This window comes from Colletotrichum karsti (genome assembly GCF_011947395.1).
Source record: "Colletotrichum karsti strain CkLH20 chromosome Unknown Scaffold16, whole genome shotgun sequence".
In the NCBI taxonomy this organism is placed as follows: domain Eukaryota; kingdom Fungi; phylum Ascomycota; class Sordariomycetes; order Glomerellales; family Glomerellaceae; genus Colletotrichum; species Colletotrichum karsti.
Window position 1 is genome coordinate 207,776 of NW_024065916.1, and position 25,714 is coordinate 233,489.

A 25,714-nucleotide genomic window follows, 5' to 3' on the forward strand; every position below is an offset into this window, starting at 1 on the left:
ACAGGTCTCATCCCAGACCACCACCACCATCTCTGCGACAGAATGGACAACCGTTGCGCTCAATGTAAACGGCTGTGACAAAGAATTCGCTTGCGCATCCCGGAATTAGAATCACGTCGCTCAAAGCCGCGTCCGAAAACGGCAATCAGCTTGCCGCGCAAATGCATTGTCCGCATTGGCCGTTTTATCCCTTTGTGCTGCGTCTGCCATTGGACTCTTTGTCGCGAGCACGGGAATAATGCAAGAGAATACCGAGAGGTGGTACACGTATCCGATTTTGTCAATGTATTGAAGTTGACTTCTTTGGGATTCCTTTGGGGAGGAGGGGAGGAGGCCTTTTTCAAAACGGCCATGTTTCGCAATGCAGGAAAGGAGTCGCGAGCTTTTCTTCCAACTCTCTGTCTCTCTTCGTCTTTCATCTCCTCGGTTCTCTTTTGTGTGAGCGTCACAGTCCTCTCTTGTGAGAGATGATTTTTGTCCTGAGTCACTTGGTCCTCTTGTTAGTCTCTCCTTTGCATCGCGGCTCAACCGTGTCCCTTTCTCAACCGGACAGCTTGTCCGTCGAAGGCACCCTTCACCGCAACTTCAGTTGCCAAAACCACTGGGCTGGAGAGAGTCGTCAGAAGACGCAGCCGCCGTCATGGCCCAGGAAAAGATGCGTAAGTAAACCCTCTCCACGAGAAGACAACGTTGACGAGAACTGACAACTGATCGATGATCCAGCTGAGCTGACCGACATGGTCAAGCGGCATTACATGCGCTTCCCCTCCGAAACCTGGGAACGCACGCGGACGGTCCTAGACCACCACCCTCCCCACCGCCTCTTCGCGCACGTAGAGTCCCTCATCTCCACCCGTAAGATCGACGACTTCCTCAAGTCCAACGAGGCGTTCCACAAGCTCGCGGCCGACTTGTACGGCGCGCGGCACCCCTGGCTGCGGGACGCGGACCTGGGACGGTCGAAGTGGGAGGCGTTCCAGGAGTTCTCCGCGCTGACGCTCACGGAGCAGGCCCGCGAAGCCGCGAGAGACCCGGAAGCGATGGCGAAGAGGAGGAGGGCGTTGATGGTAAGGAAGATTAGGGAGGGGAGGGATGTAGATGAGTGGAGGAAGAGGTTGGGGTTCGAGGGGGTCGCGTTTTCGGAAGACGCGATTCGCGGTGGTGAGGGTGGTGAGTATGGCCAGGACGAGGTGAGGATGGGCGAGGGCGTGGAGATCGGGGCGTGTCTTGATGGGAAAGACGGGAAGTACGGTCCTGAGCGTCGTCTCAGGGCGGTCTACCCGAAGATTCCGCACGTGGGCATTCCCAAGGCTCCGGCTGATGGTGGAGAGGCGCCGCGGAACCCTTTCACCACTGAGTGGAAGGCTCGCGATGCCCCTGACGGCTTGGACTACCCGCCCACGTTTGACCCGTACTACACCAGCAACCACTTCATCGGGCGAACGAAGAAGTACGAGCTTCCAAAGCCACCGGAGCCTGAAGACGGTGATGAGGATGGCGACCAGGAGATGGCTGGCCAGGAGACTCCTCAAGCGCCTTCTGGAATCGCGGCGATGGCTACGGCAACCTTCGGGAGATCCAACTCCATGACGACGACGAGACCTGGGGTAACCAGGACTACTACCCTTCCGGTATGTTTATGTTCACGTGAAAGAAAGGTGATGTACTTACAACATGTCGCAGACAGGCGTAGCTGTAGGCAACATCCAGCTGGTCGGAGGCAGTACACCTACTGGCAGACCTCCTTCTGGAACACTGCCCGGACGCTTCACGATCAGTACCAAAACAGACTCTGCAACAACAACGCAACCGTCCATCGTTGTCACCGGCACAACGCCAACGACACACCACCAACCTCTCTTCGAGCCTCTGTCAACCATAAGAGAAGCCACAGAGCCCCCAAGCGAAGCCCCCGGCACAGAAGCCCGCGTCTTCACGCCCGCCCGCGAAAGGAAGTCTCCCTCTCCGACCTCGGAATCCCCCACCTCCGACGTAGACATGTCCGAATCTCCCATCGACGACGACGACGCCGTCCTCGACAACCTCGACCCCCACGACCCGGACTGGCTCGAAAAGTTCCTCGCCCGCGACGGCACCATCCCGGCCGACGACCTCGAGATGATGCCCTACCGCGGCTGGCGCATCCACTCCCCCAAGATCCAGCTCGTCCGCATCAAGAACTTCCTCGCCGACGAGGACATCGACCGCACCATCAACTGGGAGCGCAAATTCGCCGAGATCGCCGCCTTCCTCCAGCACTGCCTCCGCCTGCCCGATGCCGCGAGGCGCAGCTGGTGGGCCGACCTGCTCGAGGCCATCGACATGCTGCGCGCCCACTGGGTCTTCGAGCAGCACCACTACGGCGAGAAGAAGCTCGTCGTCGACTTTCCGCAGCTGAGCGGCACGAGCACCCGACTGCCCCAGGTCCAGGGCGGCAGGGCCGTCGTCGTCGAGAAGCCGCCCGCGGAGGAGGTCCGCCCGCGGTATCTCCTGCACCGCGTCCCCGAGTCCATCCAGGACGTGGATTATCAGGTACCCGCGACACTGCTGAGGGATACGTTCCTGACGTGGTTCCGCCAGGACGGGAACGTGGTGTGGGAGTCGGACAGCAGCGCGCCCGGCTCGGGAGACCGCGGCAGGACCTTCGAGTACCAGCCGGACTTCAACATGGCGCTCACCGAAGACACGTGGTTCGAAAAGGGCATGGCCGGCGGAACCGAGACCACCGCCGCCGACCTGAAGAGCGAGGCCAACTTTTACATGCTCGGCCACGAGTTCGTCGCCGGCGATGTCGGGGAGGTCACCGACGTGGACGGCGAGACACAAATCGCGCAGAAGATGTACCCCGAGGGCGAGGTCCTGCAGCGCTTCGCGCGGTACCGCGGCACGAAGCGCGCGGCGCTGCAGCAGTGCCTCACGCACTTCAACAGCGTCGAGAACGTGACCATCCAGGGCCCGTTCCGCAAGCTCGTGCTGCCCCTCACGAGGCGGCAGAAGGAGCTCGCCAGGAAGCAGGCCGGCGGCGGGATCGTGTACAAGCCGCAGGCGATCGCCTCGCCGCCCAAGGGCACCAAGCTGGACCCGCTCGGGATCTCGTTCTGGCACCAGCGCATGCGGGAGGCGCGGTACGAGAGGGCGGAGGAGGCGCAGGCGCTGACGGACGCGGAGCAGGCCGACTTCGCGGCGCAGACGCAGGACGACTCGGACCCCGTGCTGACGCCGCCGAACTTCCTGGGCCCGATCACGAGGCTCGGCTTCCTGAGGGAGAGCGAGAGGGCGATGGTGGAGCGGTGGCGGGTGCTGAACGAGCTGAGGGACAAGCTGACGCGGGCGTACAACCGGGCGCCGAGGCAGATGCTGGAGGGGGTGTTGAAGAACATCCGCTACGGGTTCGAGGGGGCCGATTCGTGGGACATGGGCGAGGAGCTGTTCGAGCACCGGCAGAGGCACGGCAAGTATCTCCCCGTCGACGACATGGGGCTGTTCTGGGTCCAGTGGCTGTGCGAGCCGTCGACGAACACGAAGATGGAGCGGGACGCGCTGCCGAAGCTCGGGAGGGAGTTTGAGGTGTTTTTGGAGAGAATGCAGAGGCTCCTGGACGATATGGACATGGATGGCTTGCTGGCGGTTTACGAGAAGAAGGCGGATGTGGAAAGCGTTACGGCTGCGTTGAACACGGGGTTGAGGAAAGGAGATTATATCCTCTCCAGCGATTCGGTCGAGACGTTCTGCAAGGTGCTTGCGGACCATGGACGGCTCGGGTGAGTTTCTCTGGCAGGGGAGGGTTCAAGGGATCATGACCACTGACGACTAAAACAGGTACACCGTCGACAAAGACGGGGAGACCATGATCTCCAGACCAGAGTGCACCTGGCACCCGGAGCACCGGGTCAACTGGCCCAAGGACGACGACCCCTGGGACCCTCAGACGAACGTGTTCCACGCGGCGAACCTGCCGGACCCGCGGGCCAAATGGAGCTGGGAGGAGGCGTTCGCCAACGTCGACTTCGTCAACCTCAGCATCGGCTTCACGAAGAAGATGCTGTGGTCGCGCGCGTACCGCATCGGAACGGAGCTCGACGGTCTGACGCGCTCGCTGCGGCAGCTCGACCAAAAGCTGCAGGTCCCGGGCCAGCGGGACTTCCGCGCCGTCGCGCTGCAGGACGTCACGGGCGCCTGGAGGAACCGGTACGAGAAGCCCGTCCCGGGCCGCCCCGGGCCGCCGGTGACGTACGCCGCCGTCGTCAAGGCCGGGGATCCGGGGAAGTGGAAGGAGGACATGACGGAGGCCGAGGCGTACGAGGTGGTCAGGACGGGCATCATCGACGAGCTTTCGAAGGGCGATAGCGCGCTCTGGCCCGCGAGGCCGCGGTTCAGCACCGTCGGCGAGGACGGGGAGGAGGTGATGACGCTTCACCGGGAGCGGGTGTGGGATTGGGCGCGGCCGGAGGTCGCGGGGGTCAAGAAGCAGTTCTTCTCGATGAACCGGTGGCCTGTGCATCTGCAGACGGAGAAGAGGCAGGAGGAGATACGCCGGAGCGTGGAGGACGAGGTGAGGGAGAAGGAGAAGAAGAGGGCGGCGGAGGAGGCGGAGCTGGAGAGGATTGAGAGGGAGAACGAGCCGACGGAGGAGGAGGAGCGGCAGGCGATGTTCGATAAGATGCTCTCGGTGCCGTATGACCAGGGCCCGGGTACGAGGACGAGGTTCTTCCCGCAGACGGAGTTCTGGGGCGGGGATACGGTCTCGCAGACGAGAGCTCTGGAGCGGCACCTTCAGAGGATGCTTGATGGTGAGTTTTCGGGATGCGGTTTGGTTTTTGGCGGGAAAAATCATTGACTAACAAAATCTTCGCAGAGGAATTCAACCCCGACGACGGCAGAGCGCCCGCCAAAAGCACCACCGGCAGCAGACGGCCAGGCCCGAGCAACATCGTCTCGGATAACCAAGGCAGCATCAGGCTTCCGGAGGTGCTGTCCCCTGACGTACCGAAGAGCATACCCGCCTTCCTAGCGCGCAGGGCGGGCAGGTTGCCTCCGGGGACGCTGAGGGAGGAGACCAGGGCGCCATTAGCCCGGCCGGCGCCGGTGACTATTGAGAGGAAGCGGCCTTTGTTCTCGCCGGTGTATCCGACGGAGGAGCCAGAGCGAGAAGAGAGCGGTCGGCGAGTGCGGTTCAAGGAGGTCGATGAGCCTCAGAAGGGAGGGGACGATGTGCCTCTGAAGGGCGGTGACGGTGGTCTTCCACAGGGCGAGGGTGATGACGATCTTGAGAAAGGCGAGGACGACGATCTCAAGAAAGGTAAGGGCAAGGGCGATGATTGTTTTTAGAAGTCATGGGTTGGAGTTGGAAATGGTTCGGGACGTCGGTTTTGGGTGTTTATTTGGATGTGCACGTTTTGATTTAGAGATCGAAATACTTCCACCCTATGTCCTGTTGCCGCGTGTCTGTTGCGTTGTGTTCAATGTGAGGTGGGTATGGGCATTCTCCTTGGGCCCGGGATGTCGTTGATGGAAGATATTGGCTCGCCATTGTTCGTGGCCCATTCAGCGAAAGACAGCACTCGCTGATCCCGCCTCCATTTCGAGAAAGCCGATCTTGGTATCCGTCCTTCAGTCGAAGAATAGCCGGCATTGAGCTGTGCAAGAGGTCTCTCTGCGGCCCCAACTGCTGCCCGGATCATCACAGTCGCCCTCGATTCGTGCCGTCGTCGATATACCATGAACCACGCCGCCCTCATTCATCGTGTCGTTCGCCCTGTATCAGGTCAGTAGCCCCAAACGCAACCCTGGAATCACCGCATCCATGCCCAAGACGTCGTAGTTCCATGCTCATAATATTAACGTGAAAAACAAAAAAGACCATCATCTGCAGTCGAAGTTTTGATCTTTATTTTCAGATCCGAGCTAGTTTGCCCATAGCCTTAATGTCATGCCCTGGCCAACCAACGATGCAGTGGTAACGCACACGCAACTCCGTTTGAGAGAAAAAATTGCCCGATAGCCCACACCGCGTGTCCTTTTTCCTTCCCTCGGTTTCTCATCACATCCACAACAACATTCCACACCGGACAACAACACCGAGTTGCTGTCTAGTACTTCTTGCCCTCGCGCAGAGTGTCCGCGTACTCCTCGAGCGGGGATCTGATGAGCTTGGTCTCCTTCCACAGGTTGGGCGTGAGGAAGCCGTAGGTGTTGGAGACGGCGACGAAGGTGGCCTTGAGGGTGTTCTCGAGGGTCTTGGTGGAACCGGCGGAGGAGGTGTAGGCGTCCTCGACACCAGCAAGCTGGAGGAGACGCTTGACGGCGGGGGAGGCGACGAGGCCGGTACCGCGGGGGGCGGGGATGAGCTGTAGTGCGTGTCAGTCGGTCAGTGTCTTTTGCATCTTTCCTCCTACGACGTATGTCTGCGAGAGGTGTCGGACCCAGGGATTATACGTACACGAACGGTGACGGAACCGCACTTGCCAGACTCCTTGGTGGGCAGGGAGTGGGGGAGACCGAGGTTGGTACCCCAGTAACCGCGACGGACGGGGATGACGCTCAGCTTGGCGATGATGATGGCGGCGCGGATGGCGGTAGCGACTTCCTTGGAGGTCTTGATACCGAGACCGACGTGGCCCTCGGAGTCACCGATGAGGACGATGGCCTTGAAACGCGTGCGCTGACCGGCACGGGTCTGCTTCTGGACGGGCTTGATCTGTAGTTTGGGGAAAAAATAACGAATTAGCATTTCCCTCCAGAAACCCATTGAAGTCCCTCCTCCCCCAGATATTTCGATTATGCGCAAATCGGCGAGAATCGAAGTCATCATTCCGTCTTCCATTGCCACTTTTCGATATATATCGGGTTCGGATTCGTTCTTCTTCGGGTGTTGTGTGCGCGCACCTTCATGACCTCATCCTTGAGCTTGGGCAGGAAGAAGTCGACGATCTGGTACTCCTTGATAGGGAGAGAGTGCAGGTAGATCTCCTCCATGCTGTTGATCTTGCCGGCCTTCACGAGACGACCGAGCTTGGTGACGGGCTGCCACTCCTTCTCCTCGCTCTTGCCGCCGCGGCGACCACGACCACGGCCACGTCCACGGCCACGGTCACCACCGCGGGAACCGAAACCACCGCCGCCACGGGGGGCGCTTGCACCACGGTCAGCCATATTGTCGTCGGAGGGGTGTTGTTGATGAGGAGGGATGCGCGACGCAAAAAGAGTTGCTGCTGCTGGAGGGTTAGTGGTGGTGTTTGGAAGTTATTTCGAGATTCGACCAAACCACTTACTTTTTTTGCGGGGGGGTCGAATTGCTGTGGTGGCTGTCAGGGCCGGGCGATTATTTTCTCGCTTCGGACGGTGTGCACTGCTTAACAGAATTTCCGGGCGGGTTTGCCCTAACGAGGAATAGGTGGCCTGAGCTTCGAGGCAGACAGTTTTGTTCTCGGTGAGGGAGAGTGGGGGTCCCTGGCGGTTCACCGAGACAGACCGAGACGATCTCCACTATTCGGGCATGGTGTTCCACAGGTTGATTCACCCCTCATCTCCAGATTGCGATTCAATGCGCCGGCAGTTTCGCCAACTCCACTGATAGACACTGGCGGTCAATGCCTTGAGCAAACATAAAGCGCAAGTTCGTGAGTCACACGTCTCGCAGCGGGTTTGACGTGAGATATTCCAGGTTTTTGTTCATCATTATCGTGGCCGCCTATGTACACCAGCCACCTTCCATTGGGTTGCTCTTCCAAACGACGAAATGGGCTTACGAGACCTCCCTCTGATGCGCGATGCAAACTCCAAAAAGTTGAGAGCCGGATATCGTACATGAAAAGTGAACCAGAAAAAGCAGAAGTGGGGTAGGGAGGGTATCGCGACTTAGAAGCAACCTCGCGCTGCAAAACCACCGGCTGGTATGAGTTATTGTTGAAGTCGGATAATTGTAGATACGGAGTTGGGGGGTTATGGATAAGGATTGGGCCGTTTCCAACAAGTGCATGTTTATCGCCCAGCGTCTACTCATCCTTCCTGATGAGCGAGTCGGAAGGCTTAACCCGCTGCGCCCATTCACTGTGTTTGTGTTAGCTTTGCTTGACAACGACCATCAGGGGTGCGCAACTTACGTCCAGCTTCCGTCGTAGACTCTACGTTTCTCAGGAGAGCCGTATGCGGCCTCTTCCAAAGCCGTCTCGATGACACAGGCAGTCACGCCCGTACCGCAGCTCGAGACAATGGGCTTCTCGGGGTCAACGCCCTTCTCCCGGAAGATCTTCTTGAGCTTCTCAGCCGGGAAGAAAGCCTTGGTCTCGGGGTCCAGGACGGCGTTGAAGGGGATGTTGATCGAGCCCGGCATGTGGCCCGACGACAGGCCGGGTCTCGGCTCCGGGTCCTTGCCGGTAAAGCGACCCGGCGACCGGGCATCGATGATCTGCACGCCCTCGGCGCCCTCCTTGTTGTGGTCCAGCGCGATCTCGCGCACCTCCTCAAAGTCGACGACCTTGGACTCGTCCATCTTGGGGATGGGATACGGGCAGCACTCGGTAGTGTACAGCTCGCCCGACTCGGTGGGCAGGCCCTCGTCAACCCACAGCTTGAAGTTGTTGAGGACGTGGACCTTGGGGTGACCAAAGATCTTGAGGGTCCAGCCGACGCGCGGGGCGCTGAAGATGCCGAGCTCCTTGCTGTCGTAGACGACGACGGTGTCCTCCTTGCGGATGCCGAGCTCGCTCATGGCAGCGGCGAAGTCCTTCGCGGACGGCAGCATGTGCGGGTAGGGGCTGCGGCGATCGATGACCCTATCGAGGTCGAAGAAACGGGCCTTGGGGATGCGCTGCTGGCGGAAGACCTCGATACCTGTGCGGCCATCGTTGGGCAGGAACCAGGAGGCGCAGAGGGGGATGACGCGGGGATCCGGGCTGATCTTGGAGGGCGGGTTCTTCTTCAGGGCCTCGTTGAGCTCCTTCGGCGTAACGAGATATGAGGAGAAGGAGCGGCGCAGTGCGAAGAAGGCGATGGGGCTGGCCTGAAGAGGGCGCGCATGCCATTGCGGCAGCCTGCCGGCGGTGCGCGACGGCCTGAAGACGGCGACGGTGGCCATAATGTATACTAGCGGACGTGTGTGTTGCGATATCACGCTGTGGTCGGTCGGGAGGTGACGTGACGGGACGGAGGAAGGGTCGGTCGATATCGGTCAATGTCAACGGCAGAGGGCGGGCAGCCCGGAACGCAGGGCCCTTGGAAGGGTAGTAGGAGGGAAAGAGAAAAAATTACGAAGGAGATAGCCGCAAAGGCATTGCATGTGGTGGTTTGCGTGCGGGGTTTGGAGAGGGGAAAAGCTACAATTCCAGGCTTGCCGCACACCCGACTTTTTTGGTGGTGGTGGTGGTGGTGGTTGAAAAGACGTAGAGGTGGCAGTGGTGGTGGTTTAGTTTGTATGGGCCGGTGACCGGTGTGGTGGCGGTCAGGCAGGATTTTGGAGAAATGGCAGCGACGACGTTATTGTTGTCTGCGGTCGCGAATTTGGGGGGGAACCGTCGTTTGGTTGGTTCAAGTTGCCCGCCATGCGCAATTCAATGCAATCAACCCAGCCCCAGTTCCAGTTTCCAGCTGCTGGAAGTCTCCAGTCAAAATGGAAGGCTGTCCTACCTAAGACCCAAGACCCAAGAGATAAGCGGGAGAGGTCGGGGTCCGGTTCGGTCGCTGATGACTCCGTTTGCGCGGTGGAGCTCCAGGCGCTGGTGGGTCCGCCTTTTTGGGCGCGTGAATGCGGGGAGCTTGGGCCATTTCGCCATCTTTTTCGGACGTGATTGACTGGCTGCTTTCTGGCCCCACTTCCTGTTTGTAGGTACCTTGTTGCCCCGCTGCAACTGAGCATCGTCGCAACTTCAACAAACAACCCAGATAGGCAATAGGACACCATCGACTTTTGATTTTTCTGGTGGCATTTGCAACTCATACAACAATACACCATACGATACACCCATCCTCCCAGACCGCAGCATGAAGGTCAAGATTACCCGCTGGAACACCGTCGCAACATGGCGGTGGGATATCCCCGAGGACGACGTCTGCGGTATCTGCCAAGTCCACTTTGACGGCACATGCCCTACATGCAAATACCCCGGCGACGACTGCAGTCTTTGTGAGTCAACCATCTCTCATGCATCCTCTGTATGACTAACATCGAACGCAGTGTCCGGGAAGTGCGGCCACAACTTCCATATGGTGAGCTTCCTGCATCACAGCCGGACCTGAACCCTCTCTAACAAGACTTACAGCACTGCATCATGGAGTGGATCAAGCAAGACTCAGCCAAGGGCCAATGTCCCATGTGTCGTCAGAGTAAGTCTTGCACCTTGTCTTCAACAGAGACCTCACTGACCCCGCCAGAATTCGAGTGGACTGAGCAGGCCAACGACGGCGTTGGAGTTGAGAGATAGTCTCCTTACTGATTTCAAGCTGGAGTTTGGCGCATGGTTCTTATAGAGATGATACCCAAGTCTGATCACAATGAAGCGCGTTTTGCATTCATACAGAGTCAGCTGAGGCGCTCGCGGGGGGATACACAGGCAGTCTCTGTATAGGTTTGGCATTCTTTAGAGTGTGGAGGGTACTGAGGAAAAGAAGAAAAAGAACTCCAGGTTTCCACGGAGAAGTAAGAGCCTTGATCATGTTCAACTTCTCCTGCCTATGGAAATGCACCGTAGTGTAAGGTGCTCGGAGTCGAAAGGGGAGACTCGACCGACAACAGTCGCAAAGAAGGATCGATTGTAGAAATCCCAATTCAAACTGAAAAGCATATAGATCGATTCTATTCTTTCTTTCAAGTTCAAATTCAAGTTCGCTGCTCTTCAATCCTCGCCTTTTCCATCTTCAACTTGTAAACTGAGGTGCCAATTGCATCACATGCAAAATCACATTTATTGTCACGTGGAGATAGCGATAAGATAAGATAGCAGAGGTTCCTACCCCAGACCACCTCCACCATGTCACCCAACAGCTGCTCCCGTCCCTCCCTGGACCCCTTCGACGAAGCCAGCTCCCATCAGTCCGATCAGGGGGAAGATGCCAACCGGCGCGACGACGCGACTCGAACCACATCAACGTCCAGCGAGAATACCAGAAACAGGCCACCGCCCGCGCAGCCAGACGCGACCTCTGAGGACCTGCATCGCCTCATGATGCCCGACAAGCCGTTGTCCCCGCGCTACGAGGTCGCCGAGCAGCACCCCGGCCCCGGCCCCGGCCCCGCCGCCTCCCTGTCGTCATCCCAGAACCAAAAGGCCGCCGCGCAGGCTGAGAAGACGACGACGGACGCCGCCAACACAAACCCCGACGCCCAGGTCGAAACCGAGTCCGCAGCCGCAGCCGACGAGAAGGTCCCCAAGCTCGACCCCGCCGGCTTCTTCACCCTCGTCTCCAACTCGACGACAAACACGACCCACCACCCGACCGTCAAGTACATCTTCGCCGACGACGACCCGGACGTCCTCACCTCGGCGCTCGCGGCTCAGCACACAGCCAACCAACAGTCCTCGTCCTCGGCCTCGGCCTCCAAGACGGGCAAAAACCCGGCGCCCCCGCCGAACAACCGCACCATCCTGCTGGACGTCGTCCCCGACGCTGACGGTCAGTGGAAGGTGAGCTCGGCCGCGAGCTTAAGCGCCGACTTTGCGGTCACCGAGGCCAGCATCTCGCGCCAGGAGGGCGAGACGGTGGGCGAGGGCGGGCTGGTGCTGAAGATCGAGGGCGTGGACGGCGAGGGCGCGGGGGGCGCGGGCGGTGGGGAGAAGGACAAGGCGGAGAGCTTGCCTAGTTCGAACAGCGCCGTGGCTAGGTCCGGCGGAGAGGAGTACGGGCCGATTCTGGAGGAGTTTGAGCGCAAGATGAGCGTGATGAAGAAGGTCGTCAAGGCTGGGGAAGCCCGGGCTGAGAAGGCGAGGGAGTCTAAAGGTGCTGAGGGTGGTGGATTGGAGAGTGAGGGGAAGTTTGAGGGGCAGGAGTGAAGCGTCCTTGTGACGTCGCGAAGACTTGACCGAAAGCTGGCACATACTCATGCCCTACTGCTGACGGGGTTTGTGGCTTGTGTAATATCATACCTTCAGGCAAGTTTCCATTCTTTAATTTGGCGGACCATGCGCTAACACACTTCCCAGGCTTGTACTTTTGAGACCCGGACAGGGCGGTGTTGGGACTGTATCCGGAGCACCGGGCGTACATGGGAAACGAATCATGAGTAACGAAGGACGTTAGCTCTCTAGACTCTATTACTACACAGTCGGTATGGTGTTCTGGCGTTTTGCATTTCTAAGAAGGAAGGACTTTAATACCCGCTATGCGGGTTAGATGGAACTAATACACGACAAGGCGAGCATCTCTATTTATCCAGGAAACCTACAAAGCGCTACTACAGTCCCTATAAGATGCTAATTGAACCTCCGAGGCCGATACAGCGCGGTGAGACGAAGCGATATCCAGAAAGACATCTGTCTGTGCACAGATGAATCCGTGTTATGATAACAAGAAGCCTCCATTCAAGAATCTGTCAAATTAGAGTTGAGCATACAAGAACCTTGACGAAGAACAACGCTTCCTACCGGCATGCCTCACAAGATACATGGTGAGTCATCCGTTGAGCACCTTGTCGGTATCCGGCATCGCGATTTCTTCGCTTTGTATCTGCTTCCAATCCCATACTCCCAGATGCACCAGCCGCTGACCACATCCCGACCTTCGTAATGCCCAACACCACCGCGCTGCGGCACCTTATTCTTATGCTCCTTCGCTTGCCCCACACACCAAGCGTTCCTCATTACTCGCTTGTTTCCTCTTCTCTCGGCCCTTGGCAATGATATCTCGTCTACAAGAGTCATCATGATGCCCGGACGCGGCAGCCGAGAATCAACACCAGCCCACAAGGGACTTTTGAGGGACGAAACACTTGTCCTCCGGCACTTCCTTGGATACGACGACATTGATTCACCATCAAGTCTTCTACCAAAAGGCCTTGGCAATAAGCTACAGCGATCTCCCTTGCGCGATGTTCTCTTCGTCGGGCTCGACATTGACACATTTCAAGGATACGAGCGCCTCATCGCCGACCAGCAATTACACATCGGGGTCTCAATACTAGACGCGAGAATCCTGGAAGATATGCTCCTGGAACCAACCACGGCACAATATCAAGACGCCATAACATCATACCAATTCACGGTAGGAGAGTCGGCTTACTGCAAAAGGGCATCGAAGAAATTTCTCTTCGGCTCCTCACAGCCCATCGCCATCGCCGAACTCGGACCGAGAATAAATGACCTGCTATCGCAACGAGACTTTATCCTCGTTCTCCACGGCACGAACTCGGACTTGAAGATCCTCCGACACCTCGAGATCGATATCCCGGACCGGTCACTCTACGTCGTCGACACCAACAAGGCGGCGCAGTATCCCCTCCAGCTATGGTACCGATACGGCTTGGAGAAGTTGCTCGAGACCTTGCACATACCCTTTGCGAATCTGCACGCTGCTGGGAACGATGCGCACTACTGTCTGCGGGCTTTGCTCATGATAGCGGTAACCGATGCTGAGCGCCGTCTGTCAGGACATTGTGAGGGCCTGCTAAGCTTGTTCAGAGCAGTGGCTCAGGCGCCTCGGCCGTTGACCCGGGGGGAACTTCATCAGAGAGAGGAGCCTCAACGCATAGCCCAGCGAGAGGCTAAACTTCAGTCAAAAGCCAATAGGAAAGCTAGGCGGGCGGCTAGGACTAGGAGGAGGCTACTCGAAAGGCTGGGTCGTGAGGAGGGGGAGACGCAGGATGAAGAGCTGGATCTGATGACACAGCTTGGTGTGCTTTTCATTTCGGACGAATCCGAAGGTCCCCGATGACTGCACATTGCGAGCTTGGAATGGCCATCTCGGCTGCTGGAAAACGGGGTGGTGGCTACGAGGAGCACTCGCTGTTGTGAGCTTGAGATGCCAATATTGCTGCGACGGCTGGCTAATAACTAGATGAACATACACGATGGAGTAACGTTGTCAGGTACGCCAAGTCGTTGGCACTACCTCGTCAGAACAAAGCTCAAGATGACCAGCCAACTGATGTGTACGCCAAGACAACAGAGTGTGACTTCGAGGAGTTCAACCTCAGACGTCGCGCCCAGGCAACCTCGGTTCCGTCACCTATAGCAATTCGTACCTCCGTCAGACGCAATTCGGAGAGAACCATGCTCTTCAGGATGGAGACTGAGATATTTTTTCACCTAGCGCGGCAAGTCCTGCTCGCAGTAGCTCAGAGATGATCCTGATGGTTATGAGGGAAATCATCACTGATTTGGCGACCGGTTGGAAGAGGAGCGGGGGTCATGGTGCTGCCAATGTTTCGAGAAAGCACAGCCTCAAATAAACGTCTAGAATGGAAGCTTTCACCCTCTCCGTGTTAGCACTGCGGGCATTCTCTATGAAGGAAGTAATGCGGACATTCGTGTTGGTTGGGTCGGTCGCGGCCACCCACAACTGTCAGCGTACGTGAGTGGTTGCGAACCCATGCCAATATGCATCTTTGCCGCCGATGCAACAGGCCCGTCCCGCTCTGCGCCGCCGGGCTGTGAAACAGCTGGATCTCATGTTCCCATGTTATGCGCAGCTTCTGGATTTAAGCTGGCGGCCTGCGAATGCAGAGATTCCTCCAGATGCATACTCTCTTCCATCCATTCTTTTCGTTGTGTTGCTTCAACTGTAGAAGTAGCCGCATTCCACCGGAAACCAAGTGATCGTCACGAAGACTTCGGATCTTTCTCTTCTCATGCATTCATTGTAATCTGAACCCTCTCGGATTTCGCTTGTAGCTGAGCTCGGGTGACATGAAATGGAGGCAGCCGCGAGCGCGATCGCATTTCTTCAACTCGGCGTCAGCCTAGCCAAACTCGTTCAGCTGTGGCGCGAGCTCGATGACGTACCGGATGATCTCCAAGACGCTCTAGAGCAGCTCGAACTCCTTCAGCCGATGCTGAATTACATCAAATGCGAGTTCGAGCAGCGTCCACAGCTAGCCGCCCTCCCGTCGGCGAAGCAATGCGTCAAATACGCCATCACGGCGAGTCAAAACGTCAAAACTCTTGCAAAGAAGTTCCAAGACGATATAAAGAGCAAGAAAGGACGGCTGGGGAAGAAGTTCGGGATGCTGAAAGTAGCGTTCAGAGAGGATGAGGTGGTCAAGTTGCAAAAGCGGCTCGATCGGGCGCTGAAGGTGTTGGGCTTGTGTGTTGATTGCTACCGGCTGTAAGTCGCGCACGTTTCTCGGTTCGGTTGTTGAGATGGCGACTAACAGTGATTGAAGGGCCGTCGATCAGACGTCCGACGATCGCATTATCAAAGATACGTCGTCGATGGTCCTGAGCCGAACGCAGACGCTTGTCGAGGCATCCGAGGACCGAATCGTTCGAAGGGTCACGCTCGAGTTGACTTCGCAGTTCGGAAAGAATGAAGAAAACGCCACTTTCAAGAAACCAGTGGACAAGAAAGAGTCTGCGAAGGAAGGCGTCTATACGGTGGTAAAATCTCATCACTGCGGCGTGAAACTGGCCTCATATACTCCATCGGCCCTTGGGAAGATCTTGTTCAACTCGTCGAGGAGCGCGGGGTACTGGCAAATGTTCCTACAGGCGCCTAGCTGGATGTCACGGGACGCTTGGTCATGGGAGTTTATGGCCCAGCGCGCTGTTGCTGGTTGGACTTTCGCTTTGAGGTCGTACAGCATCCGGCCAGAAGACTCCCAGATATTCAAGGTGGTTCGGGACGGCGAAGTCTCCGAGATGTTGTCGCTTTTTAGGTCTGGAGAGGCCTCACCGTACGATAGAGATAGTAAGGGCGCGTCACTGCTGCATGTAAGCTACTCTCGGAATCGACCTAGAACGGAGGCTGACAATGGAAAAAGTATGCCACCGAAAGCTGGCAGATCGACACGTCTCGGACGTTGCTGGAGTTGGGCTTAACAGATAGCATGGATGAACACCATCCCGGGAGGGAAAGGTAGGGAGCTTGACTTCTGTTACGACAAAATCTTTCCACTTACCATGCCCTCATCCAGGAGTCCTCTCGACGAGCTGGTTTTCTCCCACGCCGACAAAAGCTCCTATGATAAGGATCACCGCCTTCTCGACCTCTTTCTCGAGTACCGCTCCAGTATCGATTCGATCGAAATACCAAAACTTTTTGATTACCTCGGAGACTGGTCCATAGATGACGACTGCCTTCGAGCCTTTCAGGGCTGGTTCATGCCGGAATACCACGGCCTTCCGCTGCGAGTCCGCGCCGAGGCAGTCCGCAGGGCCTGCTTCTCCGAAGTGCAATCCTCCAATACCGTGCGGTTCCTTCTCGACAGTAATACGAAGCAGGGCATCTCGAGGGGGGTTATCGACTCATCGGCGAAGTCTGGACTTTCGATCGTGCACTCCGTCGCCCTGGCGCTCGGTCGGAGGTGTGCTTTGGATGTATTGCCAAGTTACCAGAAGTCCAGCATCTGGGGACGTCTCTTCAACATGAATTGGGAGTATCTAATAGGCTCAGTCGTCATGGCGACGTCCGAGAAAGTGCTGCACGGGGTCGAGACGGTTGAGCCGTGCTACGATTTCGATGTCGCGCCGTGGCGTGGCTCGCCGCTGATTTCGGTCGTTGGTGGCACGTTGTGCCAGATGCGGTCGTCAGCCAGATCGGTACACAATCATCTAGACTTGGTACTTCAAGGGACTCTGAGAAGTTGGCTGAGCGAGCTTAACGAGTGCGGCATCGACCTACTCAAGTACGGGATGAGAGAGAAGGAGGTGTTTGCGTCGAGTCAGGGAACATTCGACGCCGATTCTGTGGCGAGACATCAGCGGTGGATGAAAAATGAGTGGTGCAGGCCAGAATTGAGGTCGGTGTCTATCCGTCTAACGGCTTTGACTTACGGCTCCGAAATTACGGACTGGAGAGTGTGGTGGGCTCCGGAGTACGAAGTCTTGGCCGCGGAGTTCTGGGAAGCGGTGGACAATCCGCCTGAAATCATGCCGGGCAGCTGGCTTGATTGAAGTCCTGATATGTTTTGAATTACCTCATGTTGGTCGCACTTTTCGTTGTAAAGTACCCAAACCGCTGAATGCAGCCGGCACCGGCCGCCGCTGTGTCGGCCCGTCCGGTCGGACGGCCCCACTACCGAGGCGGGACGCTACGGGATTTCCCCGCAGCTGCCCCTCACGGTTACAGCTGATGACGAACGAACCTTACAGGGGCAGCTTCGCAGCAGTGGAAGGCGGGGCAGCTTCTCTCTTGCCTTCCATTCTTCAAGCTCGCAGTCCCGGTACGTGCCTCGACAATCGTGAGGCCACTTTCTTGAAATTTCGAAGACTTCTTTGTCAACAATCCAAACATCATCTCTCTGAGATCCTCGAGACACAAATGGCACCTTCAGCCACTCGCCCTCTGTCCAAGGCCGGCTCTTGGTACAAAGGCGACCCAGATGCCCTCGATGCCGAGCTCGACAAATTCCTAGCCGCTGTACCAGACCAGATTGACGAAAATGGCCTCCCCATTCCCGGTGCCAGGGTCATCATCGCCCCGTAAGCCTTTTATCCTGCTTCTTTCTACTCATCCCGCGCCTCTTGGTAGGCTCAGCTAACCACCGTGATCGCAGTCACGCAGGTTACTCCTATTCCGGCCCAACGGCAGCGTGGGCATACAAAGCCCTCGACCTCTCCCAAGCGAAACGCGTCTTCCTCCTCGGCCCCTCGCACACCTTCTACCTCCGAGGTTGCGCCATCACATCTTTCGAGAAATATGCGACTCCGTTCGGTGACCTGACCGTTGACCAAAAGATCGCGAACCACATCCGCGACGAGCTCGACATCCCAGAGCTCCCGGTCAAGAACGACGTGGCAGAGCACTGCCTAGAGTTGCACCTGCCGTTCCTCTTCAAGCGCATCCAGCAGACTTTCGACTCGCCGGACAAGTACCCCACGGTCATCCCCATGCTGATAGGCGACAACAACAAGGCCGAAGAGAAAGAGGTGGGCAAATGGCTCGCGCCGTACCTGAAGGACCCCGAAAACGCATTCGTAGTCAGCTCCGACTTCTGCCACTGGGGCAGCCACTTCGACTACACGGTCTACGCCCCCGACGGCACCCTCTCGAGCCTCCAGCGCCTCCGCCAGTACTCGGGCGTCCCGGACGGCCCGCAGATCCACGAGACGATCAAGATGGTGGACGACATGGCCATCGAGGCCATCAAGACGGGCAGGCACAGCGACTTCTACGACAACCTCAAGCAGACCAAGAACACGGTCTGCGGACGGCACCCGATCGGCGTGACGATGGCCGCGCTGGAGGAGCTGGGCGAGGGACACCCGGTGTTCAAGTTCGTGCAGTACCAGCGCAGCAGCATGGTTACGGACCCGAGCGACTCGAGCGTGAGCTACGTCTCGGCGTACGCCGTGGTATGAGAAGGGAGGAAAGAGCTATGCTGAGTAATAGGGCTGGAGTTTGTGGGTGTACGTGATTATTGACAACGTGGAGCTACGGGGAGAGGGGCCGGCGCGTGGGCATGAAGGAGTTTTGTGCGTGCTTAGACACGCGGGTTTCATACCCGACGAATTTTGCGGCATGGAAGCGCATTTTCAAAGCAGAGAAGCTTTCCACGAGGGCTTCTAGTAGCTAAGACCAAGCTGGCGGTTGATCACTGACGGGCCATTGTTCCATCCAAAGTCGTCGTGTGTCTAGAGAGGTCAAAGAGACGATGTGTTGCAGACGACTGAAACCAGATGAAGATATGTGGTCAGTAAAACGTGTGCATGAACCCGCCGGGTCTGATGTCGTTGTCCAAGCCGGCACGGCTACTGGAGGTGTAAGAAAGGGCATGACTTGAGGTAGACTGTACTGGACGGGCCGGTCTGCCGGAGCCAAAGGCCGTTGGTTCCGGTTCCGCACGGGATGACGACTTTCGAAGAGAGGGTGTTTCCCTGGGCGCAGCCCTACGGTCCTCCCTGGCTCGCCGCGAGATGAGGCGGAGGGGAGAGGGTGTGTGTCAGCATGCCTCTGCTCCAAAAACGGCACGCATTGCGGGCAGGCTTTGGTGGGTTTTGGGATTAGTAGGCGTGTGGAATGGGGAGATGGAAAGCTTGAATTGCAAGTTCACCGTTGCCATTGTCGAATGAAATGACTTCGAGGAAGTTTGCTGAACTGGAGTATCTTGCTTACCCCGCGCATCAGGGCATACTGCATAGTAGGCATTGGCGTTAGCATTTTGCATTTTGTAGTTGCCTTCTTCCTCAAAGGACGGGAATGGAGATGCTTGGGATTGAGTTTTGTGCTGAGCCGGCGATGGTGGGATATCCCCAGCTGAGGGAGAGGGAGAGTTCATAGATCTGGGCTTGGCGCGTGACGATGTTGGAGGCTGAGAGGTCGAGTCCAAGGGAGGTGAAAGGAAGCGCATCCCGGGAGACGATGGCGCAGGTTGATGAGTGTGCAGCGTTGGAGCGGGATGCTGCGAGGTAGAGAGCCGGTTGGTTAGGTCGGGCTATGAACGGGGACGGCGCGAAGGCTGTGTTTTTTGTTTGGTGCCGAGAGGCACATTAGGAAGCAAAACTGCGGTTTTGTTAGTAGTTCCGTAGGAAAACTCCGTAGTTCCATGACGAGCTGAGCTGAGTTGAGCTGAAGTGCGCTGCGGCTTCTCTTTCGAGGTACGGATAGCTACTGGCATGTTGTCGTTTACTGAGTGCTCCATAGTAAGCCGCAGTTAGGCAGCTGGATTTACGATCTCGAATGGCAGGGTTCCTCTTTTTTTTTCTCGACATCGACCTTACCGTTCGGGGCCAAGCCAAGGTCGTCATTGTTTAAACCGCCAGCCTGCTGACGACCGGACCGGGCTTACGGCTTGCGTCTAAAGGTGGCCCGAAGGAAGGTGAGCTGTGAGCCGGGGTGTGTTGATCGGTTCCTGATCATCACCGCCAAAAGATCCAACAGATCAACAGCTCTCTCTCTCTCTTTCTCTCTTGTCTCTCACAGAACGGGAGAGCTTGTGCCAGCTGGCTTTCGGTTCGGGTAAGGCTAATTCCAGCCTCACAGATGGAAGAGGGGGCAATGGCCAGAAGAGAAAAAGAGGCTTGCGGTTGTTAGCATGTGGTTTGGCCGCTTGCTGCTGCCGTCATGCTTTCCGAGACCGTAAGCTGAAAGGGCGGGCGGGGATGCCAGTGGCCCGGAAGGATTCTTTTGGACTTTTGTGGTTAAAATTGGTCCAGCCTGATTCTTACTTGAGCTTGGTGATGAGGTGGTGGGTGGGTGGTTTAAGAGGCGGCTTCCCCAATTTCTGAGTGTAGCTGAAGGTGGTTCTTGTCTCTCTTTCTCGTTTACTCGATCTCGAGCTTCATTCTCTGGTGTTTAGTTGCTTGCCGCAATCAAGAGATCATCACCCACGTCACCAGTGCACACCAACCACTGCATCTGTCAAATTCAGCACTGTCAGCTGTCTCCCAAAGCTCACCGCCTCATAATTCAAATTGAAGGTGCCATCTCGACTCGCTCGCAACGGCCGTCGTGGGCATTGATCAGCGACAACCCGCCGACGACACCCACTACCTACTTCGCCGCTTTGCCCCCTCAGCAGGAGGACAAACACGAACACGCAGGAAACAAAAGAGACCAGCGACTGGAACAGCTGTCTGATTGGTCCGTCGCCCTCAATTCTCGGTTCGCTGCCATTCGGTCGCGGCGTCTTTTTTTACCAGCCAACGAAAAGCCGCGGCGGTGCGTGCGGTTGAAACCAAAGCAGCAGAGGGAGGGGAAAGAATCGATTCGCTCACGACATTGGCCGTCTAAGACAAAAGAAACCCCTGTCGGGTTACCTTTTTGGAGAAATATTCTTGGCCGTCCTTTTTTGCTGCGTCACAAGCATTTCCAAGGACGAAGAAAATCATCAGCAACGTTTGGCTGTGCATCAGGGCATTACTCCGGTACCTGGGGCCACGAACAGTCAGCGAAGGAGGGAGAAGCATAACGGCATAAGGGCGCATAAGTGTGCTCGGGCGTCAACCTCCAAGGTCCAGTCAGCACCCGACTCGACTCGACTCGACTCGAATCATCAAGCATCGAAAGCCGCAACGATATCGACCTCGAAATTCAATTTGGAAAGAAAGAAGCTTGGCATATCCTCGCGAGAAAAAAGAAGAGAAGGCGCATTGAATTCATTGGGTCCTCGTCTTCGCATCTCCCGCCCAGCGCCTCAAGTTTATTCGCCTCCCGGGTTCGTTACAGAGAACCACGAACAAACCAAAATAGAGGAGGGGACCGTCTAAGCTTCAGGATCCCGGTCATCAGCCAATCGAAATCCGCCAAAATAAGAAAAGGGGATCCACCCAGAGTCGAGACCCAGTGGAAACGGTGGAACAGTGGAACTCAGTGGAGGGCAGTTCCTGAACCTGCTGCAACCAGAACGAGAAGCCGCGCCCCTTTCCCTTGCGTGTGTAGCTTCAGCCCCCTGCGCCTGCCTGCACTTGCTGCATTTGCACTTGCACTGCACTTCCTACCTCAACGGTACCTGGAAGTCTACGAGAAGGAAAGAATCATCGCCAAGTATCGAATTGGAGATATTCGTACTTCCATTACTGATATACACCAATCGTCAACGCAACATTTGACGAATATACTTCCCGCCCTCAGTCAGAGAGACTGACTTATACGAACAAAAATAACCCACGGTTGCCTCTCACAATCACCACGGACCCTCCATCATCTCATCTCAGTCTTTGCAGCCTGCCCGCTCGCTACCTAAACGGCGATCATTCCGAAGGCAGGGGCCCCCTTCTTCTTCCCTCACAGGCCACGCTTCTTCCCACCTCACAGACAATTCGAATTTCTGCTACAAAGAAGCGCATCAAGCCACAACTCCCGCGTCGGCCCTCGAACACCTTTTGCGAAAAAGTGGAAATCCGCTCTCGTCTCGCTTCTCCCCTGAACACAATCCACCCCCGGTCGCATCATCCCCTTGGGTATCCGTACTGTACTTTTGCACGAATACCCTTATCCACAACAAAAGAGAGCCTGAGACTTCCGTCGTCTTCTTGTCCTCTCTCTTGTCACCTCTTTTCGATCATCACCACCAATCGTCTCATCTCCGGCTCTCTTGCCATCGCAGCCCATTCTACCCGTACTCAATTGCTTCACCTCCCGCCGAAATCACAATCAATTAAAAGGCGTCCACTTCTTCTCCTTCGCATCGCGACCGACGACCAAGACCAAAGTCATCTCCTAGAGATCGCCCCGTCGTCGCGCAAGGAAGAAGCCTACGCGCTTCTCAGAAGCAGCCATGAGTGTCAGTGTTTCACCCCAACCCTCCCACTTCCGGCGTTTCGACCGCTCGCCCTGTTACTGCTACCCTCTCGTCTCTGCCTCTGCCTCCTCTGCCTCTACACACGCTGCCCTGCCCTACCAACGTTGCATTGCGTCGTACCTTTGGCCTCTTCTCCTGCCTGTCAATCGCCGCATCTTCCTCCTCGCTTGGTCCCCCTTCTCGAAGTCGAGAAAGTCCGCCCACTCCTCCTTCTTTGCAACGAGGCAAACTTTGTCCTACTCCGATCACCAACCTACTTTCCGCACATCATCATAACTGCTTCAGCCTGGTTGCGTTGCATTTTCTTGGTGCTGCTTGCTTTTTGACCACTCCTCCCGACTTCCTCCTTACCTCTCCTAATTGATCCCACCACCGATATCCGAAGCCGAAAAAAAACTAACATCATGGCACAGTACGGGTATGTTTCTCTCTCAGGAGCCGACGGCGCCCACGACGACGAATACGACCTTGGCCGCGGTAGACTAACAGACTCAACTAATGACAGATACGGTGGTCGTCAGAACCCATTTGACCAGCGCGATGATTCGCCTGCGGGAGGATACGGTGCTCCCCCGAGACCTCCCCAGCAGGGCTTCGGCTCGGGGCCGTCTCCCTACGGAGGTTCCAGATACAACAACGGACCAGCAATGGGTAGGGACCAATACGGTATGCTCCTGACCGCGACGGTCGTCCTCGCTCAATCGCTGACGCCTTCCCCCCTCCAGGTACCAACGTTGAGATGGAATCCCTCGCCCAGAACGCCGGCGGCTTCGGCCAGTCTTCCGACCCTAACGCGATCCTGAACGAATGCCGATCCATCGACCAAGGAGTTGACCAGATCGAGGCCAACCTGAACCAGCTGCGCATGCTGCAGGAGCGAACCCTCACCGACGCCGACACCTCCGCCTCGTCCTCCACCGCCCGCCAACTCGACGCCCTCTCCTCCGAGACCATGACCATGTACCGCTCCCTCACCGAACGTGTCCGTCAGGTCAAGTCCACCCCCGAAGGCCAGACGCCCAAGAACTCGCCGCAGGTCGGCCGCGTCGACCGTCGCCTCAAGGGCGCCATCCAGCAGTACCAGCAGGTCGAGTCACAGTTTCGCAAGCGCACCCAGGATCAGATGGCTCGTCAGTACCGCATTGTGCGTCCCGACGCCGACGAGCAGGAGGTCCGCGCCGCTGTCGAAGATGCCGGTGCCGGTGCCCAGATCTTCCAGCAGGCCGTCATGCAGTCTGGCCGCCAAGCACAGGCCAACAGCGTGCTTAGCGCCGTCCAGGATCGCCAGGCCGCTTTGGAGAAGATCGAGCAGCAGATACTTGAGCTCGCACAACTATTCCAGGACATGGATGTGCTCGTCGTTCAGCAGGAGGCCGCCGTCACGCAGATTGAGCAGAAGGGCGAGGAGGTCGTCGAGAACCTGGACAAGGGAAACCAGGAAATTGGCGTCGCCGTCGAGACCGCGCGCAAGACCCGCAAGAAGAAGTGGTGGTGCCTGGGTATCTGCGGTAAGTATTCGAGGCTGTGCAGACATGATTCGCCACTAACTCAGCCCAGTCCTCATCGTCGCCATTATCGCCGCCGTCGTCGCAATCTACTTCGCCGTCATCAAGCCCGGCCAGGCTGCTGCCCCCGCCGCCGGCAAGCGCGATCTCAGCCTCGAGGCCATCCACAACAGCGTACCCATTGACATTGGCACTGTTCACCCCCAAATCCTCAAGACGAGCCGTATCATGCGCCGAATCGTCCAGCCGGGAGCCACCTGGGACCCTAACGCCGTACAAGACTCTGCCGTCGTCGCCCGCGTCGGTGGCAAGTGGGACATGCCCGCCGTCCGCAACTAGATGCTACCCCACCCTTTCCGACTCTGTACAAAATCTACCTCCATACCGCCGTAAAACGCTATGTCTCACTACCACCCCGAGGCTCCACGTCTCCTTATCCTCATAAACCCGTCCCTCCGACTTGACGTCTGGATCGATTTCTCATAACCGTTTGCCACCATAAGAGAGTTACTCGCCTTTTTATAGACGGACTGGATCAAGGGGAAGGCACTACTACTTTTTTATATCTCTCTTCTGGTTTGGGCGGAACAACACAACGGCGATTCCACGAAGAGCAAAATCAAGCTGAGCAGGGGAAAAAAGGGGATCCCGGGAAACCCAGGTCTCGGGAATTCCTATGGCTTTATTCCGTATAGGGTGTTTTCTTGTATACCCGTAACCAGACTTTCTTTACTGTTACACTGTGGAACTGTTCTCGCATCCTTTTTTTTTTCGGCGGGCAGTGCGTTTTGCTTGCGTCTTGGATTCAGGATTCCTCTGGCCAAAGAGGAGTTTGTAACCTTGCCTGGATTTTTCTATTTGTTGCATCAGGGGCGTTAGCATGAGTGTCGAGTAAATATAGTCTGGTCAACTGAGACTCTTATTAATGCACCTGGACGGCCCCGGAATTCGTGAAATGCTGCTGATATCAATAAACCGAAATGGTCCTGTTGCTTCCATTTGTTCCATGGCGATCTTGCACGTAGTTAGTGTCCATGTCACTTCTTCAGAATCGCAAGACTGGATTTGGGTACACTGCTCGAGCTCCTCAGGAGCAAAGGCGACAGGCCACACTCATCAAACCGAACAGCATGTTGCAACCAGGCTTTTGCAGACCCACCTACAGTCGCCAATCGTTTCTGTACTTGATGTTCGCGAATGCGCCGATGTCATCACATCCGTTTTCCCCCTCCCGCCCTTATCATACAATGGCAGACTCGCTGACGAGTACGAGCCCGAGACAACACACACAACCTCGACCTTTCATCTCGATCCTCTATATGTATTGTACGCCCAAGCGTATACCCTCTCAGCATATAGCAGTCACACGCAGAAACCTTTATAAACATCAGGCAAGCAAAGTCTAAACAGCTTGGGTAGCTTTCATAGCGATGCCCTCGTAGCGATACCCTCAAGGTACAGTCTATTCATCCCGATCCTCGGGGCCCTAGCAATGTGTTGACCGATTCAACCTCAATAGCCGCCCGCTGCCGATTCCTCTGGCCGGTAGCAGCATACGTCTGAGAACCTCGGGACGGAGAGGCCCGGGATAAGCAGGTTGTGGTTCAGACGTTGGTACATACGACCATACCCACTGGAGAACTCGGGATCCCGTCCGCTCTCCCTTAGATAAGCCAGTGAGGGCCGGATTAGTAGTTGGGTCGGTGACGACCAGCGAGTACCTGGTGTTGTATGTCTTTTGTTTCATGGAGTCAAGTTCTTTTTGTAGAGGGAGCACAGCACGGTATACAGCGAAACAAAATGGAGAGTACAGTCTTGTTTCCTAATAACATCCCATGGTAAGGTTGCCAGTCGTCTCTTAAGCTAGCACTATATAGACATT

At 56.7% G+C, this 25,714-nt stretch overlaps 7 protein-coding genes across 7 annotated transcripts; 5 read left to right on the forward strand and 2 right to left on the reverse strand.

Annotated features, from left to right (window-relative positions):
• Positions 1–601: 601 nt before the first annotated feature.
• CkaCkLH20_05590 (uncharacterized protein) lies at positions 602–5,328 on the forward strand (the record flags this gene model as incomplete). The annotated part of the gene is made up of 5 exons (XM_038888308.1): positions 602–659; positions 724–1,631; positions 1,684–3,761; positions 3,820–4,790; positions 4,856–5,328. The coding sequence occupies 5 exons, from the start codon at positions 602–604 to the stop codon at positions 5,326–5,328; spliced, it is 4,488 nt and encodes a 1,495-aa protein (XP_038746205.1).
• A 761-nt stretch (positions 5,329–6,089) lies between these two features.
• CkaCkLH20_05591 (putative ribosomal protein S5) lies at positions 6,090–7,152 on the reverse strand (the record flags this gene model as incomplete). The annotated part of the gene is made up of 3 exons (XM_038888309.1): positions 6,090–6,347; positions 6,440–6,697; positions 6,886–7,152. The coding sequence occupies 3 exons, from the start codon at positions 7,150–7,152 to the stop codon at positions 6,090–6,092; spliced, it is 783 nt and encodes a 260-aa protein (XP_038746206.1).
• Positions 7,153–7,994: 842 nt separating this feature from the next.
• CkaCkLH20_05592 (thiosulfate sulfurtransferase) lies at positions 7,995–9,076 on the reverse strand (the record flags this gene model as incomplete). Its single annotated transcript, XM_038888310.1, has 2 exons — positions 7,995–8,049; positions 8,103–9,076. The coding sequence occupies 2 exons, from the start codon at positions 9,074–9,076 to the stop codon at positions 7,995–7,997; spliced, it is 1,029 nt and encodes a 342-aa protein (XP_038746207.1).
• Positions 9,077–9,978: 902 nt separating this feature from the next.
• Positions 9,979–10,418, forward strand: CkaCkLH20_05593 (uncharacterized protein; the record flags this gene model as incomplete). Its single annotated transcript, XM_038888311.1, has 4 exons — positions 9,979–10,120; positions 10,172–10,203; positions 10,257–10,320; positions 10,369–10,418. 4 exons carry the CDS (start codon positions 9,979–9,981, stop codon positions 10,416–10,418), a joined length of 288 nt encoding a protein of 95 aa, XP_038746208.1.
• A 546-nt stretch (positions 10,419–10,964) lies between these two features.
• Positions 10,965–11,984, forward strand: CkaCkLH20_05594 (uncharacterized protein; the record flags this gene model as incomplete). Its single annotated transcript, XM_038888312.1, has 1 exon — positions 10,965–11,984. One exon carries the CDS (start codon positions 10,965–10,967, stop codon positions 11,982–11,984), a length of 1,020 nt encoding a protein of 339 aa, XP_038746209.1.
• An 868-nt stretch (positions 11,985–12,852) lies between these two features.
• CkaCkLH20_05595 (uncharacterized protein) lies at positions 12,853–17,039 on the forward strand (the record flags this gene model as incomplete). The annotated part of the gene is made up of 5 exons (XM_038888313.1): positions 12,853–13,582; positions 14,850–15,252; positions 15,311–15,857; positions 15,908–16,002; positions 16,061–17,039. 5 exons carry the CDS (start codon positions 12,853–12,855, stop codon positions 17,037–17,039), a joined length of 2,754 nt encoding a protein of 917 aa, XP_038746210.1.
• Positions 17,040–17,406: 367 nt separating this feature from the next.
• Positions 17,407–24,171, forward strand: CkaCkLH20_05596 (snare domain containing protein; the record flags this gene model as incomplete). Its single annotated transcript, XM_038888314.1, has 5 exons — positions 17,407–17,567; positions 17,642–18,440; positions 22,741–22,993; positions 23,053–23,835; positions 23,885–24,171. 5 exons carry the CDS (start codon positions 17,407–17,409, stop codon positions 24,169–24,171), a joined length of 2,283 nt encoding a protein of 760 aa, XP_038746211.1.
• Between the last annotated feature and the right edge of the window lie 1,543 nt (positions 24,172–25,714).